The sequence below is a fragment of the Bactrocera neohumeralis genome, chromosome 6, assembly GCF_024586455.1.
Source record: "Bactrocera neohumeralis isolate Rockhampton chromosome 6, APGP_CSIRO_Bneo_wtdbg2-racon-allhic-juicebox.fasta_v2, whole genome shotgun sequence".
NCBI classification, from domain to species: Eukaryota; Metazoa; Arthropoda; class Insecta; order Diptera; family Tephritidae; genus Bactrocera; species Bactrocera neohumeralis.
In genome coordinates this window covers 53439412-53466530 of record NC_065923.1, presented here as the reverse complement: position 1 = coordinate 53466530, position 27119 = coordinate 53439412, and the positions used below count along the sequence as shown (strand labels likewise).

Below are 27119 nucleotides of genomic sequence, written 5' to 3'. Positions count from 1 at the left end.
TGTGAAACGATGCTTTCCGACTACCAGGGTGTCATGAAACGCATTATAACTGGCGATGAGACTTGAATCTATGCTTACGACCCCGAAACAACCGATCAATCGAGCGAATATCGTGCCAAAAGAGAGCCGAGACCAAAAAAATCGCGCCAAAGTCGCTCAAAAATCAAGGTCATGTTGATTGTTTTCTTCGATTATCGTGGTGTTGTGCATTATGATTTCCTTCCAACCGGTCAAACAGTCAACAAGGAATATTATTTGGACGTTATGCGTCGTTTGCGTAACGCCATCCGCCTAAAAAGGCCCGAATTGTGGAAAGACAATTCTTGGTTTTTACACCACGATAATGCACCATCCCATGATCATTTCGCCAAAAACTCAACCCTTATCGTTCCGCAACCACCGTATTCACCTGATCTGGCGCCATGCGACTTCTGGCTGTTCACCAAGCTCAAAAGACCGCTCCGGGGACACCGTTTTTATACGATAGAGGAGATTCAAGCCGCAGCGAAGACGGAACTGAAGGCCATCCCGGAAAGTGACCACAACCAGTGTTTCGAAGATTGGAAAATCCGTTGGCATAAGTGCATTGCATCGGGAGGGGATTACTTTGAAGGGGATGAAATTGATTTGGAAGAATAAATAAAGAATTTTCAAAATAAATACAATGTCACCTTATTTTTGGGCACAGTAATTGTCTTTGAAAAATAAAGAATTCTGTTCTACTGTGTTGTTGGATGTTTCAAAGACGTGAAATAAAATTGGCCACATTTGCAGATGATACCGCATTGCTTCCTGTTTCTAGTAGTGAACACGAGGCAACTACTAATATCCAAAAAGCTGTAAATAAAGTCCTACAATGGGCAAAGAAATGGCAGATAAAACTCAATGAAGCTAAGTCTGTATAAGTACATCGTTTTCACAAACAACAAAATACAACACCTACCATTTTTCATAGACTTTCTTTAACTCCGCTAAATATTTAGGAATGACACTTGACTCCAAGCTACGGCGGGAAGTTCATATAAAAAGCAAACGGAAAGAACTAGATATGCGACTCAAGGATATAAACAGGCAAATTGGTAACAAATCAGTACTATCTATTGAAAATAAGTTACTTGTCTATAAACAAGTCCGACAACTAGAACTCGGTCAACGCAGAAATATTAAAAACTGCAGCAGCATATAAAACCTGGTTGCTAAACTAGCTGGACTACAAGGACGACTCAAAGTGCTTCAAATTTAATGGGAATGTTTATTATCCTTCGAAAGAACATTATATGGCATTTATTTTTTTAATATTGTCTCTTACCGGGCTACGTCTCAGATAGTCCATCCGTTGAGTCCAATTTCCAATGACTTATTCCAGCATTTCGACTGATAACACGCGTGATGTTCTGTTCCACGGCCTGAATGAAAGCGAGATTGTCCATATAAACTTTAAACTTTACAAATCCTCACAGGAAAAAGTCTAACTGTGTGATATCACACGATCCAATCAACCGGCTCAAAACAAGAAAACGAATATTGCGCCCAGTGGGCCGATGTTTGTTGACCATAAGTTGAAACGCGCGAAACACATGAACTATTTGTAAACAATGTTCAGGTGCAAGTCTTTCCATGCTGAAATGCCAAACAATGCTGAACAAAATAACATGACAGCCTGACGCCACTCATGCGTGATCTGTCAAAAATATGCTAGTTTTAGATGATATAAACAACCGTTAGCTGAACAGAACTATTATACTCTGTAGCAACATGAAGCGAGAGTATAAAAATTGTACACTTTGTCACACTCCCTATCGGAAACCGCTAGCTTATCCTAGGTAGCACTAATTTAATTGTATTTTCACTTTTTCGTAATTCCTGTCAACATTTTTCTCTTAAGGTTTGTAATAAATTTTGAAAGATGTTCATTTCCAATGATATTTTGAAAGACTCCACATAATAAACATCGTTCTTACTACTTTTGTAACGGTCAGCACCATTTATTTGAGGACGTTTCGCACAAACGTGTTACGGAATTTTTCCGCATCTCACATAAGAAGTAAAATAGGTTGTAGGGTGAACGCCAGAATAAAGATTGAACATATATCAATTATATCAAAAAGGGGCCACTTTACGCACAAAAGGATTTCAAAGTTGTTTCCTCGCGAAGTGAAAACAATATTGTGTGAATCTCTCACCGTTCCCATTCAAATACATAGTAATAAGGTGTGGGTGACATGAGATCCCATGAGATGGCTCTCGAAGTGTTTACAAAAGATTTAGTAGTAGCAAAAGAATGGTTGTACTTCTCTGCACATAAACACAAAACAATGGAACAAATTGGCTTCCTTGGTGCTTCGTGAAACGATTAACTAACTCCGAAGGTTATTGTACCATTTTATATAACTCTTCAGGCCGCCAAGAGGGGAAGCCGCAAAACTTCAATACAGCAAAGTGTTTCGAAGAAGAAGTACTGCTGACACCATAATAAGAATAAAGATAACCGTATTAAATTGAATTAAAGAGGTAGAACTATAAAGCTGAAAAGAAATACGAAAGCGAACTGCTCGTACAATTTTAGTAACTGAATCACCTTAGAGAAATTCCTATTTGGTGTCGTTGTCGTAAATTCACTACCAGAATCATATGCCTTTACGGTTAGGTTTCATTGAAATTCAAACGTATTCCTACCCTCACATTCGGCGTAATAATGCTGATTTCGCTCGCGGCGATAGCACAAATGCAATTGTCATAGGTCATTCGTGGTTTATTTGTCTATCCACTTTTATTTATAAGCACCGCATCTGCATTGTGTATAACATAACTGTACACCGTCTTTTATTTTATTTATAAGCCAAGCATGAGCGCGTCTGTCCTTTCTATGACTCTTCCACTCGTGTTGTGCGTTAGCCTCCATTCTTTCGCTCTTGTTGCTCAGCCTCACATTCTTGGCTACTATATATTTGCCTTCCATTGGGAGTTATGCATGTCTGGTGCTGCTTGTGAAATGCTTTGTTGGTCACGAGGATTTGCGTTAGCACAAATCCACTTGCGCACACACTTATCCACCCGTGTATTCAGTGAGATTTAGTTGAGTGATGTCAAGTCGGCAAATGGGCTGAGGTCAGGAATGAACGCTCCGCTGGAATATTGTGTAGTGTGGCGTGAAATGTGGCTGACATGTACAGAAACCAACTTGCTCAAATACACAAAGACTATGGAAATACCCTGTAGGAAAAAGTTGCACTAGTGAAATTCCAATAAATGTTAGGGAGATCATCATGTGACATGGCAAATAAAGAACTGGCAATATATTCAACCATCTTTAAGGGTTCGATTAGGCATCGCCATCTGTTACTATAAACAAGCTTATGTATGAAAAAAAGACTATAAAAAAATAGTTCCGTTCTTTCAATTGCCACTCATTATGTGCGCTCTCTTTTACAACTGACTCTTTTCCCTACAAGTTAGTTTGCACTATTCCAACCAATTCACGTGTTATCACAGATGAAAGGAAATCTCTAACACATATGTATGTGTATAGAATGTGAGTATATAAATATGTGCATGAAACACACGGGATATTTCAAAAAAAAAAAATGCAGAAAAAGCTGTTGCTTTGAGAAATGATGTTGTTGACAGCAGTTGATGCCAGTGGCACCTGTTGCAGCCACTAGTGATTTGCCCTTTATTGCGCAAATATTGGGATTATTTATTATTTCAATACACCAATCTATGGGGAAGAATTGGATACATTTAATGTAACATACTCGCAAAAATGCGTGTACAGTGTGCAATAAAAGTTGCTGCTAAGAACTCCTTGCGCTGTCAATGGTGAAATTTGCCAAAATAAAAATTAGATATAGTCTAATAATTGTGTAAAATGATAATGCAAAGTACAATGGCTCGGTCACCTTCTTTTAAAATTATTTATACTTGTATTTCATTTTTGTTTGTTTTCCTTAAGCAAAAAATTATTTGAAAAATTACGTAATAGGTTTTGAGTACAGTTTTGTCACACACATATTTATTTATACAATCATTGTATATTTTATGAAACACATTAAAATAATTATCGTCTTTATTCGACATGAAAATTTGAGTTGTATAACCTCCAGTGATAAGACATTACAATGTAAGGCTCCGAAAACATTTCACTAAGACAGTCAGCAAGCGTTCAGTGAGTGTGTAGTCTTGTGATTAATTTATTTCGCGCATACAATTTTTATATTGATTAATGATTTGAGTGAATGATGATATGGGACAATATATTATTACGATATTAATACTCACATACCCAAATTGAATTAAGCAAGTGTGCGTGCTAAAAGCCCTTGACGTTTTGGTCATCATATACTTTCGTTCAAACTCCAAGATAGCAACTAGTGAAAATCTTGAAATTAAAGACCAACTCTTTAAAGGCTAAAGAGAAGGCCTTCAAAAATAGTTTGGTGTCAAAATTACTGCTACCTTTAACCAAAGCTATAATATTAAATCTTTTTCTATTTTTTTTATATTCCTTCAAGGGTAGTCACATTCCGTGTGTGTAGTTATACCTAACTTTAAAAAAAATACGTACGAACCCTAATTTGTCAGGGCAATTGGTTGATGAGGTTTGGGTATTTCGGAAAAAGTTATAGTTTTGAATTCAGTTGTTAATGAAACACTGTTTATGCCAAACAGGCGGGGGAAGATTTTAGAAGCATCCTTTTTCTTAATTGGCGTAGACACCGCTTACGCGATTATAGCCGAGTTAACAACAGCGCACCAGTCGTTTCTTCTTTTCGCTACGTGGCGCCAATTGGATATTCCAAGCGTAGCGAGGTCCTTCTCCACCTGATCCTTCCAACGGAGTGGAGGTCCTCCTCTTCCTCTGCTTCCCCCGGCGGGTACTACGTCGAATACTTTCAGAGCTGGAGTGTTTTCGTCCATTCGGACAACATGACCTAGCCAGCGTAGCCGCTGCCTTTAATTCGCTGAACTACATATGTCAATGTCGTCATATATCTCGTACAGCTCGTCGTTGCATCGAATGCGATATTCGCCGTGGCCAACGCGCAAAGGACCATAAATCTTTCGCAGAACTTTTCTCTCGAAAACTCGCAACGTCGACTCATCAGATGTTGTCATCGTCCAAGCCTCTGCACTATATAGCAGGACGGGAATTATGAGTGACTTATAGAGTTTGGTTTTTGTTCGTCGAGAGAGGACTTTGCTTCTCAATTGCCCACTCAGTCCGAAGTAGCACCTGTTGGCAAGAGCAATCCTGCGTTGGATTTCCAGGCTGACATTGTTCGTGGTGTTAATACTGGTTCCTAAGTAGACGAAGTTATCTACAACTTCAAAGTTATTACTGTCAACAGTGACGTGAGAGCCAAGTCGCGAGTGCGACGACTGTTTGCTTGATGACAGGAGATATTTGCTTTTGCCCTCATTCACTACCAGACCCATTTGCTTTGCCTCCTTGTCCAGTCTGGAGAAAGCAGAACTAACAGCGCGTGTGTTGAAGCCGATGATATCAATATCAATATCATCGGCATACGCCAGCAGCTGTACACTCTTATAAAAGACTGTACCTGCTCTATTAAGTTCTGCAGCTCGAATTATTTTCTCCACCAGCAGATTGAAGAAGTCGCACGACAGGGAGTCGCCTTGTCTGAAACCTCGTTTAGTATCGAACGGCTCGGAGAGGTCCTTCCCGATCCTGACGGAGCTTTTGGTGTTACTCAACGTCAGTTTACACAGCCGTATTAGTTTTGCGGGGATACCAAATTCAGACATCGCGGCATAAAGGCAGCTCTTTTTCGTGCTGTCGAAAGCAGCTTTGAAATCGACGAAGAGGTGGTGTGTGTCGATTCTCCTTTCACGGGTCTTTTCCAAGATTTGGCGCATGATGAATATCTGGTCGGTTGTTGATTTGCCAGGTCTAAAGCCACACTGATAAGGTCCAATCAGCTTGTTGACGGTGGGCTTTAATCTTTCACACAATACGCTCGATAGAACCTTATATCCGATGTTGAGGAGGCTAATCCCACGGTAGTTAGCGCAGATTGTGGGGTCACCTTTTTTGTGGATTGGGCATAGCACACTTAAATTTTAATCGTTGGGCATGCTTTCGTCCGACCATATTTTACAAAGAAGCTGATGCATGCACCTTATCAGTTCTTCGCCGCCGTGTTTGAATAGCTCGGCCGGCAATCCGTCGGCCCCTGCCGCTTTGTTGTTCTTCAGGCGGGCAATTGCTATTCGAACTTCTTCATGGTCGGGTAATGGAACGTCTGCTCCATCGTCATCCATTGGGGAATCGGGTTCGCCTTCTTCTGGCGTTGTGCGTTCACTGCCATTCAGCAGGCTGGAGAAGTTTTCCCTCCATAATTTAAGTATGATCTGAGCATCGGTGACTAAATCACCTTTGGGGGTGCTATCCCATTCCATCCCGCACGTGTTGTGGCCGATCGTAACGTTGCGAGGTAGGCAGCCTGTTTTCTCTCCGCTGCGGCACTCCTCGTCGTACCAGCTGTTCTTTTGCACTTTCCGAAAACCAATGGCTTCGGTTGCAGCTGTACGTAAGGAATTTGAAATGCCGTCCCACAGTTCCCTTATACCGAGTTGTTGACGAGTGCTTTTAGAGAGCAGGAGTGCAAGCCGAGTAGAAAATCGTTCGGCTGTCTGTTGTGATTGCAGCTTCTCGATGTCGAACCTTCCTTGTGTTTGTTGGCGTGCATTTTTTGCTGCACAGAGGCGGGTGCGAATCTTGGCTGCAACAAGATAGTGGTCCGAGTCGATAGTAGGACCTCGGAGTGCACGCATATCTAAAACACTGGAGACGTGTCTTCCGTCTATCACAACATGATCTATCTGGTTGGTAGTTTTTCGATCCGGAGACAGCCAGGTAGCTTGATGAATTTTTCTATGCCGGAATCTAGTACAACAGATAACCATACTTCGGGCCCCGGCGAAGTCGATCAGCCTCAACCCATTTGGGGATGTTTCGTCGTGGAGGCTGAATTTACCGACCGTAGTGCCAATGATACCTTCTTTGCCCACCCTGGCGTTAAAGTCGCCAAGCACGATTTTGACATCGTGGCGGGGGCAGCTCTCATATGTGCGCTCCAAGCGCTCACAGAAGGCATCTTTGGTCACATCGTCCTTCTCTTCCGTCGGGACGTGGGCGCAAATCAGCGATATGTTGAAGAACCTCGCTTTGATGCGGATTGTGGCTAGACGTTCATTCACCAGAGTGAATGATAGTACTCGGCGACGGAGTCTCTCTCCCACCACGAATCCAACACCAAACTTGCGCTCCTTTATATGGCCACTGTAGTAAATGTCACAAGGACCTACTCGTCTCAGTCCTTGTCCCGTCCATCGTATTTCTTGGACGGCGGTGATGTCAGCCTTTATTTTCATGAGGACATGCATGCCCTAATATCGTAGTCCTTATTTCGTTTGCCATGGTCGTCATCGAAAGGGGGGTTTCTAATCCGAGGCTGTTGGCAGTTTTTCATTGGTATAGTTTTTTACGTGGCGGGTCCCAAACCCAGCGGACAACCTTATGCAGGGGGGGGATGTGTCGCCTTCTCACTTTAGCTCGCCTTCGAACGGATGTTCTTAGGCTACACAGAGGATACGTGGTCAAAGACCGGAAGTAGTGAGCTGCTTGAGCCATGTGTAAAAGAATCGTTTCTGGCCACTTCCCAGTGAATGGCGATCAGAGAACTTTCCTCACTTGCGTGAACTTCTACACATGACTCCATCCTCCTTTTAGAAGCATTAAAAATTAAAATAAACTGATCGGGATATCAGAGGAAAGTGTTGGAAGTATGATTCCTGAATATTTGCGTACTCGATATATTTATGCAAACTTGGTGACACGCAAGCTCACAACTAACTCACTCTGTCCCAATATCAATGAAACGATAGTTAAAATATATATTTTGGGATTAGAATTGGCTACGCTAATGCTCCGGCTATGTAAACAACACCTCAACACCTTGTAGAGGCAGAAGAAGAAATACATATCGAACGAAGAAAATTAAATTAGATAGTTAAAAATGGAGTAATCATTATTCTTAAAACAAAAATAATAAAATTAAGTTTTGGTATAGAATTTTATCCAAAGATATTTTCCATTATCTGACTATTGGTACGAGATAATAGATAACACTCAATTTTGATAACCGTTTAGCTTTTGGCGTCAAAATATTAAATTTAACCTAAAAACCAGGCGAGTTTTCTACCAAAGCGTAAGTTCTGAAAAGTCTATACTTTTTTATATTTTTTATATTAAGGTACGTAGTACTGTATTTTTCTGGGTTAAAAAACCAATAAGTAACTAGTTAGATGCCAAACTAACAAATAGTATCGATGAATCCACTAAGCCTTTAAAGACGAAAACGAGTCAGATAACTGCTTTCGATTGAAGTTTAGAATAGTTTATATTTAAATATACAACAATTTATAAATTCTATAAATCTCATAAGGTTATCACTTGCTTTTCCCTTGCAGGTACTCGCCATGTGGGGTGTTTTGCGATTCTACAACTTGGTACGTTCAGGCATCACATGGAAGGGCCCCGAGGTAATTGAACTAAGATATAACGGCAACGACTCTCACCAAGTCGAAACACGCTTACCAAGTAGTCACACATATCACCTCTCCTCCCATTACCAATCGCAGGCAAAAACCACTGCGTCGGCAGCAGCGACGACGGCATATCATCACTGTAACGGCGGCAGCGGCAGCGACAGCAAACAACGTCGCCTCAACTACGTGCCCGATGTGCAGCGCAAACCGACCGGCTGTTGCTTCTTCGACTTCGACGATTACGATGAGGATGACGATGACGAGGAACTGGAGTGCGGCGATGATGATTACGATTATGACGACTACTACTATGACGATGACGATGAGGATAGTTCCGATTGCACGATGCTCGGCGCCATATCAATGCATCAGAAACGTCAGTGCCACCGCACACTGCGACCGTCACACCTACACGTGCACACGCACTCATCGCGACCGCGCAACAACAACATACGCACTGTGTTGATCAACAAACGGCATCACAAGTACAAAATCGCACAGCCGCAGACACGACTCGAGGTGATCAACGAGTCGGAGCGTAGCGCGGGCAGTGGCAGTGACGAAAACGATTCGTTGCTGGTCGCTTATGATAGCACATCGTCGCTGGCGTCGGTTTGACATTGGCCGGCGTGCGGTTGTAGTTGCTTTGGAAATGCGCGAAAGAACGATGGAAGCGGCAGCGGCGATAATGAAGCGGCAACCGCGACAGCCGACGGCGAAGCGGCCGAATTGCAGCAATTACAGTTGCAAATTTGGCAGCAGCAATGGCTACGACGTCAGCAGCGACGTCAACGCAAGTGGCAACGCAAGCTTCAGCGTCAGCGTCGATGTCCATTACGACGAGTCAACAGCGCTGTGAATATAGCGATAATGGTGCTGCTGGTTGTAGTCGAGATATACGCACAAGTTTCGGTACTTTTGTAGAGAGTTTTGCGCATTCATTGTTTTACGTGTTTGAAAATTTGTGAGCTTCCATTTGGTCATGATGCACGCATTTGTGGTCATAGATTACCCAGTAATTACCAATCTTCGATCGAGATTAATAAGTTTTGCAAAAGTAAACCTCGCATTAGCTTTGAGTTATCACTGTTCCCTGTTTCTGCCGCTGCTTTACTAAAACGGTACATTTGTTCAAGTTGCGATCAAGGAATATCAAATTGTTCCATCTTACCGCTCGTATCCCTATCCGTTCGAGCGATCCAAATATTTTATATCTTCGGTATTAAATCTGGATGAGTGTATGGAAAATTGTATACTTCTTTCCTTTTACTATTTTGGTTGGTGGAAGCTAAGCCATCATTGAGCTCATAGTGCTCCCAAGAGATACCCAAGCACTATTTAGTAACTTAGTAGATTCGATGAAACTGCTAAGCATTTTCCGCGCTCGATGTCACATCAATATGCTCTACATTCTGCCGTTCACCATTTTCGAAAGCTCTAACTTCGAAAATATTTTCATTGGATTAATCGACCGTTTTAATATGTGCTTTATAAAGATGAAAAGGTGTTTGGTACACTGAACACCAAATCTTCAAGCAAGACTTGTCTTAATTTTCTACTCATCATGACATTTCAGTTTGTTGGCTAAATTTTTTTTACCCAACTGAAGTTCCGTTCAGAAAGCTTATTTCTCGTCATCTGAAGCTTAATCCATGTTGGGCCTTTCGAATGTTACTTTCATGATTGCAAGGCATTTTGAAAATGTTTTTGTAAGCTCACATGACTTTTCTGTTATTAACGGTTTTTTGACAAATTTTGTTTGGCTATTTATTTATTGCTTAATCTGAAAACATCTGCTAATGATGGAAATTTTAGATAAAAAACAGCCTTTTAGACCACACTTCTCTTCAAAATAGATCATAAAAAATCCTTCCCGCCAACAAGGCCAATAATTGAGCATTCGCAAACTTTATTATTTTACCGATACGTCTCCCATCTGTGGTCTCAACATACATATTTTAGAGAACTTCATTTCGAGTCATTCAAATTGATCTCCCTGATTTAAATCAAAAATTGATATAAATGACATCACAATTGGTTATACTATTGGATAGTCGAAAAGTCTTTTCGTATTTCTAATCAAATTTTAACTTATTTTTTTATATTTATTGTAAATCGGAATTTGGAAATTTCCAGAACGGAAGAAAGCGAACCATTATTGTGCTACACGAACTGTTACAGCATCGTCTCCGAAAACCTTACAAAGTTCATTGATGGCTTGCTTGGTATCCTTCCTTTTTTTATACAAAAATTTCAAAATTTTTCGTCATTATTTTCACTCATTTTTGAACAGCTCTAACTTTTTTCTAACTTCTCCGAATTTAGCTTAAAATCTCACCTTTCCAATACTATATGGTATAGCACAATGGGATTGGTAGCACTGGAGATATATGACTGTAACGACATCTATTAACAAAATACGAAAATACTTTGTAGACTACCCAATATATCCTCAACGAGGCCCTCACATAGCGTAGCTTTCAGTTAAAGTAAAGTCTAAGCCAAATCATTTCAAATACTTTTCTCCTACTTTTCTTAAATAATTTATTTTCTAACTATTGTTACACTTCATAACTAGAATAAAGATAAGCTAGGCGCTATTGACATTATGGCAAACTTTTACGTACTTCCGTTGCGAGCTTTTCGGATTTCCTTCACAACTTTAATGGCTTTAGTTGGCATTAGTTCCACGCCACACCACAGGACTGCGCACAGTTATACAAACACATTATTTGCTAAATCCACAAATAGTAAATTTGTAATGGAGGGATGAGTTAAGAGGGATCTTATTTTAACAGTTTACTGTAAATATGGAGCAAAATTCAGCTAAACACGCACAAAAGCAATCTTCTGGTGAACTTCATTTTACACTTCCATTTTTATTTTTATTAAATCAGTTTTGTTTTAAATATGTATATTTGAAAGTAAAAGTGGAAATAAATTAAATATTTCAGTAGTAAGCTCAAACACAGCAGGAATTATATCGTAAGCAAGTAAAATATTTTTTCTCACAATCACCAATGGGACCATAGCTTGAAACTGTCGAAACTGCAATGCAGAAGTCACCAACTTCAAAGCATTGTTCTCGAAGTCTTGATTCATTTTTAAGGCACTTTCGGTTCAAAGTAGTCAAATGTCCTGTACGACCCCTCCATGTAATATTTAAAGTGCTCTGATCATGGGCACTAAACTATGAAATTTATGGAGAAAAAAACCACTAAATAAGGAAAAGAATGCAGTTATTCAAGCATAAGAAGTTTTTAGAATAATGCGTCATATTTGTGTCAGAATATCTGGATATATCTTTTCAACAATTGCACTCTTTATCAAAAATGTTCTTTAAGGACTTAAGGATGTGATTTAGGAAAAGTGCCTGAGATCGTCAAAAAAGATCAGAAACGAAGCAACAGGGAACTGAGAAAACTGAAGAAATACACGCTTTCTTTCTGAGAAACAATGTTATTGCCTATATTAATACATATAAAGCCCGTTTCGTCAAAATTTTACGTATGTGTCGGATATACGGACTATAAGTCCCGCGAACTTAACCATAGTTAGCTAGCAACTAACGATTTTTCAACTTTAATCTCAGCTATTGACCTTTCGCAAATCTCTTTCCCCCTCTCCAACTTACATTATTCAAATTTCCATTAAAGGGTTTGGCTTTGGAACTAATTAATATGCAAAAGCCGCCTACACGAAATTCTGGTATTAACCAGCGAGCAAGAGGCCAAAAGACCAACTCTTGAAACACCAGTTATGTTGTTGGTAGCGAGTTTATTTGGCATATTCTTATATCCTGCTGTGTGGTTAATGCTTGTAAGAGCGAAAACCAGCGCGTTTAATTGCTGATATTCGACAGTGTTGCATGAATTCCAATGAGCCATGTGATGAGGCCAGCGGATTGGTGTGTTCAAAAAACTTTCAGCTTTAGCTGCTTACCCTTGTTGGACTGAACTGAGCCAAATTTCGCATCAAGAATGGTGATTACGAGCAGATTGCTTTTATGGCTCTATACTAGCGCACCAAAGCTTGAATGTAATCTATGAAATCGTGTAAAACAAAGCGAGTGTGCCGGGAGTCGCATTGCCAGAATACTTATTGTTTAAGCATTATTATACCGTTATGTGTTGTTGACGCCAAACAAAGAAAAAACCGAGAGAGTTATCAAACAAAGCTTATAAGATTTGTATACAACATAGTTTCTAGATTAAGACACGATAAATAAATATATATACATACATACATACATTAATGTCGCAGGACAATAGCAGTAAAACAAATAAGCATTGACACCATCAAATAGTTGTAATTGTAGCTTATGTAATTTATAGCTGTACTTGCATGTACATATGTATATACAATGTTATATATAGATATATGTATAATAAATATGGTTCAAAGCATATAACAGATGTTAAGCGGGTTAGAGTGGGTAACAAATAATTGAAGATACTCTTACGTACTCGAAATCTAAATTTAGTTAGCTCCCATTAGCAAAACTAAGTAAAAAGCGAGTTAAGTTACTGTGATTTCATTTTATATAATTATTAAACTGTGTTTAGCGGTCAAAACGTGTTCCGCGGCTAAATTTAATTTTCAAAAGAGTCACGTTCATCATTTTGAATTACTTCACTGTCTAAAGCCTTTATCGAAGAGCTTCATAAGCATTCATCATAAATATTTACATATAAAAATAGCTCCAATTTTTCAAATAAAGGAAGTGTACTTTTAGCTGGTTGAAATTAAAAACAACGATTTTTTCAGATTTCGTTAGGATATAACCTTAACAATGACATACTTAATAAACGATATCCCAAACAATTTTTTAGTTACAGCGTTCTATAGTGTAGTCGCTCTGCTCAATCATTTTTAAACAGCCTCTTCTCAAAATTGCATTTTTCAAATTTGCTTGAGTGATTACTCGGAGACAAATGACACGATCATTACCCCTTTATTAGGTTGATTCGGATTTTTGATCAGAAAAATATAAGAGCATTTTTCCAGCCTGTAACAAGAATCTTTCGAATATCTCTACTACCAAAATGCTTCTTATGAAATCCGTTCTCCGCATGGAGTCGGAAGTTTACAAGTTGTAGAATAACATATGTACAAGCTTTGCCCACATGAAGCAGGAGCAGCCAAGCCCAAGAACTCACATGCAGAAAATATGCACATAGAATGCTTGTACAAAAATAACCTTCCGATGTTTTTTGGCTGTAATTTTTTGAAAAATGAAAAACTTTGATTCTGCTTGTGAATTATTTTTATTTGGTCTTTTAAATTTTTTTTACATCAAGTCGAGAATATGATATCATGTAAATGGCCGCCGCCACAGTTGATTGTCATTTGAGCCCTTTTTATGGCATTTTCCATCACTTTGGCCAGAACTTCCGGCGATAGGTCCTCACATTCTTGACGTATATTGTTTTTAAGAGCTGCAAGAGTCTGAGGCTTGTTGACATAAGCCCGCTTCTTCAAAAAACCCCACAAAATGAAGTATGGAGCGGTCAAATCAGGCGATCTTGTTGACCAGTGCAAATCGCCAAAACGGGAGATTAGCCGCTGTTGGAACCACATGTTTTGCAATCCCAATTCATCAACTTGCGCCAAAAAAACTCGATGATCATTGCTCTGTGGCGCTCACCACTCACAGTAACCGTTTGGCCCTCGACGTCTTCGAAGAAAAAAGGTCCGATGAGTCCTCCAGCGAAAACAGCACACCATACAATGACTTTGAGCGGATGTAATGGCTCTTCGTGGGTTACACGCACATTTTCAGTGCCCCAGAAGCGTAAATTTTGCTTATTTACGTACCCGCTAAGATTATTTTTGATGAATAAGGATGGCTTGAGCGTATGTTAGACGCGATTGGCGGTCAACAGCTAACAGCTTATGCACCATCTGGACTTTGTACGGAAACATCTTCAAATCAAAATTCGCTGTATACACCGTCGACTGATACCCATGTGCGATGTCGACGAAGCTTCCATGACATCCTCGGCAACAGCAGCAATAATCTCTGCAGAACGGCTACTCCGGGGTCTGCCACGCCTCGTGTTGTGCCAGTCTCTTTGAGGCGAGCGGATAAACGTCGCAGTGTTTCACCAGTAAGCGTCGGACGGCCAGGAATCTGCGAAGAAATTCACGTTGTGCCAAAGTTATGGTATTTAGTGGAATACGAGTACAACTTTGGGCACACAGACACCGTGACTGTGGCTTATGAAGACCATATTGTCGACCCAATTTTGTATCAGCGTAGACCATTGACTTAACGTACCGCCAATAAAAGCTGTCAAAACAAATAATTTATCCAACCAATAGTTCCATTTCTTCATAAGATTTGGTCATGAAAAGTGCGGCTCAATAAAGTGAAGATTAAACCTATTATATGGCTTATTTCATTATTCTAATATAACTTTATAGGACTTTTGCAGGAAATCAAAAGGTTAGTTCTTTAGTTCCAAATTATATATTTTAGGACAACAAAGCTTTCAAGCAACAACAACCAGAAAACCATAGTAGAAATTAACAATTAAAAGGTTTGAAAGACGTATTTTTATCGGCTGAAATGATTACGGTCAATATACACAACTTTCGATTGATTTTATTGGATTTTTTACAGATTGGGATCCATGAAATTAGGCATGCACTTTTTAGGGGTTCATGGTTGACATAAATGTAATACGTATATTATTACGTATTTATAGTTTTTGAAGAATTTGAACTGACTTAAAATAATTACAAATCAAAGAATACTAAAACGACTCGTTCTACAAGATAGTTAGACACAAATCAATATCTACATATGTATGTATATACCTTAGCAGTTGAAAAGCTTTGTGAAAATTCGCTCTCCGAACATTACATTTAAAGCCTTATTAACAGCTTTATTGGCAATATGGTGCGCTATAACTCAAAAATTTAATAGTATCCTTCTTTTACTTCTCTCCGGATATGGGCAGTTTTCAACACATATTATTCAGAAATGTTTTCAGAGCACATCTTTTACATTGTTGTTGCTGCATACCTAAACATAAGTTGTTAAAAATATCAGATCCACAAGAACACTTGTACAGAAAGGAAAAGAAAATTTTCGGTTTTCCGATCAAGCCTAACCTCGTACTATTTCACAACAAAATATCACAGTAACTCATTTGTTTGCAAAGTAATCTCAAAATATATTAGTCTAAACCTATTCTAACTTAAGAAAAAATTTAAATTAAATAAATTTTCTGTAACTAATTCTAACCTAACCAAATAGATATGTATATGAAAGCAAATCAATGTAACAGTTAATGCTTACAAATCATGGCTACCTTTCTTCCATTCAAGTCTTCATAACTGCAAATAAACGTAAGACGTAAATGCACATGTACATACACATAAAAAAATAGAGAATGTAATTGATAAGTAGACTAATTAATTATGCGAAACAGAGAATTTGTATCAAAGAAGTATTATAGCCATAGCTTACAAGTAGGAAAGTCTTAGCAAATTTTATTTTTACAAATATGTAGTTCAAATGTAAATATACTTACCAGAAAAACAAAAACACTAGAATATTTGTATGATTAAAAATCATTACTTTAGTAATAAAAGAGACATGCTTTGTAAATAAATCAAGAAATATGTATTTAATCCCAATAATCAAATGGCAATAAAGTGTGTAGACAGTGCAACATACATAGAAATAAATAAATAAATATATGTATCATATATTATTAATAAAACGTGTTTTATTGTGGAAACTCCGCTAGCATTTTACAACAACACTTGCTATGGTGATAAAATTTGCTACGGTAAAGAACACTTGAGGCGTGCTGGCAAAGTAAAGTGGTTGGCCTGTGATCCTTATCTTCCTGAGTAGTAATAAATATCTACGTGTAAAGTAAAGTAAGAAAAAGAAAAATATATATTTATAGCACAGCAATCAAAAACGTGAGGGAAATTTTGTTCAACTATAGACACAAATGTAGATACAATCTATGTAGTTGGTCGTTAAAAAAGTGAGCATTTTATAAGTCTGTCTGTCTACTGTACAAAATCTTTCACGGTGTTAAAAAGTTTCTATATATAGTTTTAGTTAGTATTAATATGAACAAATTGTAGATCTTGGACAGATTCGGGCCAACGTTTTGATTTAAATCAGAAATGCGGAGCTGTCTTTTACAAGGCCTATCTTGACTTCAAACTTTTAATTTATTGCAAAACTATTTCTATTTTAAATTAAAGCATGAGAACATATTTAGACTTAAGCTTCCAAAAAAAACAATATTACATTCATTTTCCAAGCGAATTCTAATTAGAAGAGAGCCAGACAAAAAGGGAAAGATAGGCTGGAAGGTTGAAAGAGAGAGAACTAGATTTAGCCATAAATAGATATAGAGAGATAGATATTTACAGTTCACAGCCAGGCGTCGACGTAAAATACATAAGAACAATGCAATCAAAAATTCTGTAAAAGTCGGCGGCAACAACTTTGACGATCTAAAGAACTTTGCCTCTAAGCGAAGCCTATGGTGAAAGTTAAAACGGACATCTATGCTTTAGTAACCCAATAATGCAGGTAGGTGCCGCACAATTGGTTTGTGGATAAAACGGAATACCTTGTGTTACTGAGACCGCAAGAGAACGCTAAGCTCGAGAAAAATTTAGAGATAATGAGGAAATAATCACCAAACTCGAAAGATATTTCAAAGCAAAGACAAATGATCTTTCAATGCCATAAGAAATTGCGAAATCGCTCTACAAAAACTGGTAGACATGGACACAGTAATCAATCATTTCCCCATAGTCAAATACAACGTCTGAAAAAAAATTTCACATGAATAAGGTCGAAAAATAGCTGATTTGATTTTGGGACAGTTAAATTATTTGTAAGACAACGAGATGTAAAATTCAGGCCCGCAACAATTGAGGATGAAACAATGTGACTTCCAGACTAAACGCTAAACTGTTCAAGTGTCGCAAGGTGCTTATGAAATCAAAGTTTGAAAGCTCAAAAAGCAATCCTTTTTTTATTGACTAATTGACATGATAACAATAATACGCTAAATACTGACCGCTTGTAGTAGTAGATTTCGTTGGTCCGCCAGGTCCTTCTCCACCTGGTCCTTCCAACGGAGTGGAGGTCCTCCTCTTCCTCTGCTTCCCCCGGCGGGTGCTGCGTCGAATACTTTCAGAGCTGGAGTGTGTTTGTTCATCCGGACAACATGACCTAGCCAGCGTAGCCGCTGTCTTTTAATTCGCTAAACTATGTCAATGTCGTCATATATCTCATACAGCTCATCGTTCCATCGAATGCGATATTCGCCGTGGTCAACGCGCTAAGGACCATAAATCTTTCGCAGAACTTTTCTCTCGAAAACTCGCAACGTCGACTCATCAGTTGTTGTCATCGTCCAGGCCTCTGCACCATATAGCAGGACGGGAATTATGAGCGACTTATAGAGTTTGGGTTTTGTTCGTCGAGAGAGGATTTTACTTTTCAATTGCCTACTCAGTCCGAAGTAGCACCTGTTGGCAAGGGCAATCCTGCGTTGGATTTTCAGGCTGACATTGTTGGTGGTGTTAATACTGGTTCCTAAATAAACGAAATTATCTACAACTTCAAAGTTATGACTGTCAACAGTGTCGTGAGTGCCAAGTCGCGAGTGCGACGACTATTTGTTTGATGACAGGAGATATTTCGTCTTGCCCTCGTTCACTACCAGACCCATTTGCTTTGCCTCCTTGTACAGTTTGGAGAAAGCAGAACTAACGACGCGAGTGTTGAGGCCGATCATATCAATATCAATATCATCGGCATACGCCAGCAGCTGTATACTCTTATAAAAGACTGTACCTGCTCGATTAAGTTCTGCAGCTCGAATTATTTTCTCCAGCAGCAGGTTGAAGAAATCGCAGGACAGGGAGTCGCCTTGTCTGAAACCTCGTTTGGTATCGAACGGCTCGGAGAGGTCCTTCCCGATCCTGACGGAGCTTTTGGTGTTGCTCAACGTCAGTTTACACAGCCGTATTAGTTTTGCGGGGATACCAAATTCAGACATCGCGACATAAAGGCAGCTCCTTTTCGTACCGATGTGGTGGTGCGTGTCGACTCTATTTTCACTGGTCTTTTCCAAGATTTGGCGCATGATGAATATCTGGTCAGTTGTTGATTTTCCAGGTCTAAAGCCGCACTGATAAGGTCCAATCAGTTTTTTGACGGTGGGCTATACCTTTTCACACAATACGCTCGATAGAACCTTATACGCGATGTTGAGGAGGCTTATCCCACGGTAGTTGGCGCAGATTGTGGGGTCTCCCTTTTTGTGGATTGGGCAGAGCACACTTAAATTCTAATCGTTGGGCATGCTTTCGTCCGACCATATTTTACAAAGAAGCTGATACATGGTCCTTATCACTTCTTCGCCGCCGTGTTTGAATAGCTCGGGCAGGAATCCATCGACCCCCGCTGCTGGTGTTTTACCACCTGGAATCCCAACCAAACTAGCGCTCCTTTATATGGCACTTTGTACGTGGCGGGTCCCAAACCCAGCGCACAACCCTGTGAAGGGGGTGTTTCGTCTCTCACATTAGCTCGCCTTTAAACGGATGTTCTTAGGCTAACCAGAGGATACTTTGTGAGAGACCGGAAGTCGTGAGCTGCTTGAGCCATATGTAAAAGAATCGTTTCTGGCCACTCCCAAGCGAATGGCGACCAGAGAACTTTTCTTATTCGCGTGAACTTCTACACATGACTCCATCCTCCAGTCATGGGAGTTAGTCACCAAACCATTTTTAAACCATCTGCAGAAGGCTGGATACACAAGAAATGATGTTTAGGTGCCGCATGATTTGACGCAAAAATACCTTCTGGATCGAATCGACGCCTGCGATATGCTGCTGAAACGAAACGAACTCGACCCATTTTTGAAGCGGATGGTGACTGGCGACTCAAGCGAAAACGATCGTGGTTAAAAACATTCTTCTTTCTACCATCGACTGACAACTAGACCGCTTGAAACAGGCAATCGACCAGTAGCGTCCAGAATTGGCCAACAGGAAGGGTAGTGTTCCACCATGACATGCAAGCTGTAACCTGAGTAACAATTGAGATATCTTGATGAAACTTGGTATGCAGGTCTCTTAGAGTTAAAAAATTTACAAATCGCCATTAACAGAAATCCTTTAAAGTCCTTTAACTAAATACTAAAATAATATATAGAACTGTAATTTGACACATGCGACACACCTCTAATAAGTTTATTGTACATATCTCCTAAACTACCAAGGCTGCAATAACCAAATTCACAAATACTATAAGAATTCCTACCGACAGTGTGAAAATGGATGAAATATAATAATAACCAAATACGCCAGAGACGTTAAAATTTACCACCTAGATGGTATTAGAAGGCCGAGGTAAAAATTTTACGATGGGTGTGTCACCGCCCACTTTTTGCTGAAATTACATATCTCGTGACTTTCTAATGCACTAATACTTCTTTTAAAGTATGTCCCCTTATGACCGAAAATATCTCACACCCAGTCAACTGCTTAAGGAGTTTTGCTGTCAACGCGAAGGCCCTTTTTGCGAGGGACTGCCAGAAATGACGTCGTAATGACCGAGTTTCAAATATTTTCCTTTGAACATTTCACCAAACCTTTGCAAAATATGTATCTTTAGAAAAATGAAAAGCTTGAGTAAAATATTTAATTTTTTATATGAAAAAACATTATTCAAAATTGCCAGTGTTTTGCTCGACGAAACCAATGTAACCCCTTAAGTAGTGAACAAATTCCCGCCTTTAATAGAAATTCCATTTAAATATACAAATTTTGAATTTTATTTATAATATTCCAATTCATATTTACAACAACAAACCACCGGTGGCCGAAAGATTTGGCAGATTGGTTACTTTACTTCTGAAGTCAGAGACCTCGCAAGCATAAGAATATCCAGCAGTGAGATCCGTACGTTTCCAGCTAACATAGTTAACCTGATCGGCTATATCAGTGCAAAGGATATAGTCCTTCTTGATCTCATCCAATGTCAAATGTGGATTATTTACTCCAATGAAAACAATACCCTTCTTGCTAGTTTTCTCAATCACAACACGGAAATACAGTTTGGGTACGGGGATTAGTCCGTTATTGTTACTATCATAGGCCAAGTACAGTGGGGTTTGCACACCGTCGCTGTTGGGCAGAGTGGTCACTCCGTAAACACCAGTGTAGCAATCGACATACCAACCTGCAGAGGAAACCTTTGCACGTACACCATCTTCGATACGAGCCCAATTGCCGGCATTGAAGACCTGCCACTGTGGAGCGGCGTTAATGAAGAGGAAAGTGGCGCGTTGTTCGAGGCCATAATCAAAATCAGCTTTGGCGGCCATATGACCACGTGCTAAGTAAACGTTCTTGGCAGAGTCAAAGTATTTACTGGCATCACCGCCCAAATGTTCGTTGATGGTCGCCAGCTGAGTGGCTTGAGTGTACAGTTTATCGACACTCTTGCCATCGAAGAAACCACCAGTCTGGAAGGTGATACGGTCCACACCAGTCTGGTAGTAATTGGCGCCGGGATTCAAATCGTGATGTACATAACGTGTGACTTCCTCGCCTTCATTGAAGCAAACTTCATATTGCTGGGCGAAACGACTAGACGAAATTTTGAAGCCAACGCGTACCATAATGCCACCATTGCACGAAGCGCCTGTCTTTTCCGCAACAAAAGTCGGCCAAGCTTTGCAGGTCAATTCCTTAAAAGCGTAGGTGGTACCATCCACTCTGAAGTTAGTGCCACTAACGCAGGTAGCAGTAACGAGAGTCGTATCGAGTGTGGTAAATTTGCCAGGGCACCACATCTCTAGAGTGCTGCCTGCGTCAACAACCATTACACCCTTAGTGTCATATGGATAGATTTCTTCGGAGCCGCTCTTCAAGTAAAGAGGCTGAGGAGTAGGCAGACCACCACGGATTGTCACTTTGCATTCTATTTGCGGAGGAAAATATTAGGTTATGCAGTTATAGATTGCAAAAAATGTATTTTCTTACCACTTGCACGTCCTTCTATCTTTCCATTTACATCGACCTCGGGTTGTACTAACTCATCTTCCACCTCACTGATTGGTTCTGGTTCAACGTAATCTTCTTCAACTTCAGCAGGCATTATGGCTTGGGATGCATCTTCTTTGATTGGCTCTACATACAAGTTGCGTTCAAATAATGTATTGATCTGTTCTGACATGTGATCGTCAGCCTTCCAGTCATCCACCACATCCTCTGGTACAGCAACCACACCGGCTGTACATCCATGGAAGAGGCAGAAACTGCCAGCGACCAGCAGCAATAACGTCGAAGTTAACTTCATTTTAACCAATTTGGGTTTGGCCAGTAAAGCCTTTTTGCACTCGTCTTAAATACCAAGTAGACAAGCAATGATAATGCCATATTTTCCCCTCCATGCTCCCGCTGCACTGATAATGATGATCTAAATTTTGGACATCTATTGTTTGATTTCGATTTGCCGATTTGTTCTTCGTGATACTTCGCTAACATCCGTCAATTTAGTAGGGCTCTTCGCTCTGTTATCAGTTTCGTTTGTATAGCCATTTCGTTTATCAATTTTTAATTGCTTACTTTTAATTGCAATTGCGTCGAATAAGTTCGGCATACTTATGAAGTAGTCTAATAAATTGCTTATGCGCTATCTATGATTAGTTGTCAGTCTTATTTGCTTCTTTTGTCTTATTTAGTCATTTAATTATTAGCGCATTATCTTACCCTTTCTCATAAATCTATCTATGCACGTGAATAGAGGTAAGTACAAGGTGTGTTCCAAAATAAACAGGACTTAAAAACAAACAGAACAAATGGTTTTTTTCGGCAAAATCAACTTATTTTATTCAAAATAGTCTCCTTCTGCTTCAATACATCTTTTTGCACTTTCCAAAAGCAAGTCGAACGAGTGTTTTAGCTCGTTGGCTGGTATGGCCCCCAGTATGCCGGTGCAAGCGTTTTGAACGGCCTCTACGTCTGCATAACGCTTTCCTTTCATGGGCAAATGCATTCTTCCGAAAGGGAAGAAGTCGCACGGTGCCATATCAGGTGAATACGAGGACTGGTTAATGGTTATGTGTGACCGTGCACACCTACCTTACCTTTCGTAAGCCCAAATGTTCGGTCAAAACGCGATAAATCGATGTTTTGGAGATGTTCAATTCCATTTCCATGAATTTCAATGATGGAATGATTTTTGATGAATTCACGCACAATTCAGTTTCGATGGAATTTCCGGTGATCACAGGTTTTGATTGGCCCACATATTGATCGTCATTTATATCCTCACGACCAATTTGAAAACGTTGAAACCACTCCGTGCACTCTGCTACGGGATAGGCAATCATCGCCATAAACTTGTTTCATCAATTGAAACGATTCGGTAAAAGTTTGATCAATTTTAAAACAGAATTTAATGTTTGCTCTTTGTTCGAAGCTCATTTTCGCACCGATAACACAAACATACTGACAATTAAAATGCAATAACTTCACTTCCAATCAATGAAATGTCATGAAATTCTCACTGGACAATCGATAGAAATAGCAGATTCGCACCAGTCGACATACATATGCGCAATGGCGACAATGGCGCCACCACCTTGTAAATAAAGCTGGCAGCAGCGATATAGGCCAATATGATGTAACATCGTGTACTGGTTTACCCGGCTTAGGTATCATTACGACTTCAGATAGTTTCCAAAACAATGGAACCTATCTTGGGCATAGTGCATTGTTTATAATATTACGAGTTTCTTTGTAGATTTGGTAGATTGGATAATATTATATTTCTCCGGTTATTAAATCGTACCCAGGTGCTTTTTTGTGTTTTGTGTCCCCGATAAGGTTTTTAATTGTTTTACTGTTAACAGAAAAAAAGCTGATTTGTGGATTCAACCAACTATTTTCTCATGTCCATTGTTAGGCGTAAATGTGTTCCTCAAATGATTTGCAAAAACGTCAGTTATGGGTTTATTTATTTCGGCCCATGAGTAATAAAAATGTTCACAATTACTTTTTTTAAGGTATGCCACCTTATGTCCGAAAATATCCTACATCCAATCAAAACTGTTCAAGGAGTTCTGCTGTCAACGTGAGGAACTGCCAGAAATGACGTCGTAATGATCGAGTTTTGAATATTTTTGTTTGAACATTTCATCAAACCTTTGTAAAATATTTATCTATATACATATATAAAAGAAAGTTGTGTTAGTTACACTATTTATAACTCAAGAACGGCTGAACCGATTCGGCAGAAAATTGGTGAGTAGGTAGCTTAGAACCAGGGTAAGGACATAGGATACCTTTTATCTCTTTACGTCAAAGTTTAATACAACTCATAAATACAAAAATTTTATTTCAAATAATAAGCATTTGTTCAAAATTCATGTTTTTAGGAATCGTTTGAATATATGCGTACAATTTTAAACAGAGTTTTCTCAAAAATAATAGAATTGCTAAATATTTGGAATAGAAGATAAGAACTGCAACCAAATACGCAGTGAAATAGATTATAACTGGCTCATTAATCAGTCGTTGAGTATGTATTATACTACGTGCATCCCAAAAGACTGATGTCATAACCTTTCCAGCCGATTTTTTCGTCTTTCCACGCCTGAGAACCGGTTCATCATGTGCAGTCCACTTGAATGACTGTCGATTGCAGTCCAGTGGGAAATTATGGAGCCATGTTTCTATTGTCACACACCGACGCAAAAATTCGGTTTTATTACAATTGAAAAGCACTCAAACACTTCTCAGAATCAGTTATTCGTTGTTTTTGTTGGATTATGAACTTGCGAGGCACCCACTTTGCACAGAGCTTTCGCCTCTTTATGGCGTCCTTGTCCTCGGTGCTCATTTCGCCTGTCTCCAGCTTAGCAAATATATTTTCAACGGTGGATTTCCCTGAGCCCAAATTCAACAGTATTTTCCCCCAAAAAGCAATGCTTTATTAACACACGAAATGCTTTATGATCCATTTTTTGTAAACTAACACAAGTTGCTTCACAAAAATGCTGTAATCATTAACTAATGGTTATAATCCAACTAACAGAAATCATATAGATGGTAGTAGTAGTATTACTATATATGTATCAGTCACAGTGAAGGGTGGACGGGTTCTCCAGTCTTTGGAATAAAAAAAGTTTGTGTAAAATATTTCAGTTTTGATATGAAAAAACATTATTCAAAATAGGCTCGACGAAACCTATGCTACACCTCAGCTCTGTAAACGAGTTCCCTACTTTAATAGAAATTTCATGTAAATATATTTTGAATTTTATTTATTATACTCAAATTCATATTTACAACAACAAACCGCCGGTGGCCGAAAGATTTGGCAGATTGGTTACTTTACTTCTGAAATCAGAGACCTCGCAAGCATAAGAATATCCAGCAGTGAGATCTGTACGTTTCCAGCTAATATAGTTAACCTGGTCGGCTATATCAGTGCAAAGGATATAGTCCTTCTTGATCTCATCCAATGTCAAATGCGGATTATTTACTCCAATGAAAACAATACCCTTCTTGCTAGTTTTCTCAATCACAACACGGAAATACAGTTTGGGTACGGGGATTAGTCCGTTATTGTTACTATCATAGGCCAAGTACAGTGGGGTCTGCACACCGTCGCTGTTGGGCAGAGTGGTCACTCCGTAAACACCAGTGTAGCAATCGACATACCAACCTGCCGAGGTAACCTTCGCACGTACACCGTCTTCGATACTAGCCCAATTGCCGGCATTGAAGACCTGCCATTGTGGAGCGGCGTTAATGAAGAGGAAAGAGGCGCGTTGTTCGAGGCCATAATCAAAATCAGCTTTGGCGGCCATATGACCACGTGCTAAGAAAACATTCTTGGCAGAGTCAAAGTATTTACTGGCATCACCGCCCAAATGTTCGTTGATGGTCGCCAGCTGAGTGGCTTGAGTGTACAGTTTATCGACACTCTTGCCATCGAAGAAACCACCAGTCTGGAAGGTGATACGGTCCACACCTGTCTGGTAGTAATTGGCGCCGGGATTCAAATCGTGATGTACATAACGTGTGACTTCTTCGCCTTCATTGAAGCAAACTTCATATTGCTGGGCGAAACGACTAGACGAGATTTTGAAACCAACGCGTACCATGACGCCACCATTGCACGAAGCGCCTGTCTTTTCCGCAACAAAAGTCGGCCAAGCTTTGCAGGTCAATTCCTTAAAAGCGTAGGTGGTACCATCCACTCTGAAGTTAGTGCCACTAACGCAGGTAGCAGTAACGAGGGTCGTATCGAGTGTGGTAAATTTGCCAGGGCACCACATCTCTAGGGTGCTGCCTGCGTCAACAACCATTACACCCTTAGTGTCATATGGATAGATTTCTTCGGAGCCGCTCTTCAAGTAAAGAGGCTGAGGAGTAGGCAGACCACCACGGATTGTCACTTTGCATTCTATTTGCGGAGGAAAATATTAGGTTATGCAGTTATAGATTGCAAAAAATGTATTTTCTTACCACTTGCACGTCCTTCTATCTTTCCATTTACATCGACCTCGGGTTGTACTAACTCATCTTCCACCTCACTGATTGGTTCTGGTTCAACGTAATCTTCTTCAACTTCAGCAGGCATTATGACTTGGGATGCATCTTCTTTGATAGGCGCTACATACAAATTGCGTTCAAATAATGTATTGATCTGTTCTGACATGTGATCGTCAGCCTTCCAGTCATCCACCACATCCTTTGGTACAGCAACCACGCCGCCTGTACATCCATGGAAGAGGCAAAAACTGCCAGCGACCAGCAGCAATAACGTCGAAGTTAACTTCATTTTAACCAATTTGGGTTTGGCCAGTAAAGCCTTTTTGCACTCGTCTTAAAAATACCAAGTAGACAAGCAACGATAATGCCATATCTTCCCCTCCATGCTCCCGCTTCCTAATTGGAAAATGTCTAAATTTTGGACATCTATTTTTTTGATTATATCTTGACCATAAATATATGGGTTTTTCTCTAGTGTTCGGCATAAATTACTGAAGAGTGTTTCTGAACGATTTCTTCTTCGTGATACTTCGCTCTTCGCTCTGTTATCAGTTTCGTTTGAATAGCCATTTCGTTTATCAATTTTTAATTGCTTACTTTTAATTGAAATTGCGTATATCGATATCAAGCAATTGAGTGAACAGCATGTGTGGAGTTTTCTCGCTTTCTTCACTCAAACCTCAAAAATTGAGAATTCCTCTGTTACGATAATTTGGGCAGTTAAGAAGATTATGCGAGTATAAAACTAACTTGCATAGTTTTGTAAAGTCTCAGAGCTGCGCGGCCTCAATCGATTCATGCCGCACCAATGAAGTTATTTAAAAGTCGTAAACAAGAAACAGTCCGGGGCTGTGCCTGACCGCGTTTTCAATCAATCAAATAAGTTGAATAAATCCGTAATATCTTGAAGGCCTCGTAGATAGCGTTATGTCATTCCAAATGACAATTATGAGTTATAGAATTAAAAGAAATATTTT

General features: G+C 39.6%; 2 protein-coding genes across 7 annotated transcripts in view; one reads left to right on the top strand and one right to left on the bottom strand.

Moving 5' to 3' along the window:
* The window catches only part of LOC126762764 (uncharacterized), a 165683-nt gene extending 149391 nt beyond the window's left edge, over positions 1–16292 (top strand). For 2 of the 3 annotated variants that reach the window (XM_050479789.1, XM_050479788.1), the window contains one exon: positions 8494–16292. In XM_050479789.1, coding sequence (XP_050335746.1) covers positions 8494–9189 — 696 coding nt within the window. In that variant the 3' untranslated portion in view covers positions 9190–16292. The remainder of the gene's footprint in view (positions 1–8493) is intronic. The other variant, XM_050479790.1, reaches the window with a different exon arrangement.
* A 4089-nt stretch (positions 16293–20381) lies between these two features.
* LOC126762763 (uncharacterized) lies at positions 20382–26440 on the bottom strand. 4 transcript variants are annotated; one of them, XM_050479786.1, is made up of 3 exons: positions 26116–26440; positions 24996–26053; positions 20382–20498 (listed from the first exon to the last, which is right to left on the bottom strand). In XM_050479786.1, exons 1-3 carry the CDS (start codon positions 26429–26431, stop codon positions 20430–20432), a joined length of 1443 nt encoding a protein of 480 aa, XP_050335743.1. In that variant the 5' UTR covers positions 26432–26440; the 3' UTR covers positions 20382–20429. The 4 variants fall into 4 exon arrangements, with proteins under 4 accessions (XP_050335743.1, XP_050335744.1, XP_050335742.1 ...); XM_050479787.1 differs by having other exon boundaries at positions 20382–20558; positions 25056–26053; XM_050479785.1 differs by lacking the exon at positions 24996–26053 and having other exon boundaries at positions 20382–21556.
* Positions 26441–27119: the final 679 nt, after the last annotated feature.

Excerpts from the sequence above, each read along its gene's own strand:
- LOC126762763 (XM_050479786.1), bottom strand. The coding sequence starts at position 26,431 with ATGAAGTTAACTTCGACGTTATTGCTGCTGGTCGCTGGCAGTTTTTGC. Across the intron at positions 26,054-26,115 it reads GATAGAAGGACGTGCAAGTG|AATGCAAAGTGACAATCCGT; the intron begins GTAAGAAAATAC and ends CTCCGCAAATAG. Across the intron at positions 20,499-24,995 it reads GATATTCTTATGCTTGCGAG|GTCTCTGACTTCAGAAGTAA; the intron begins GTCTCTGATTTC and ends TATGCTTGCGAG.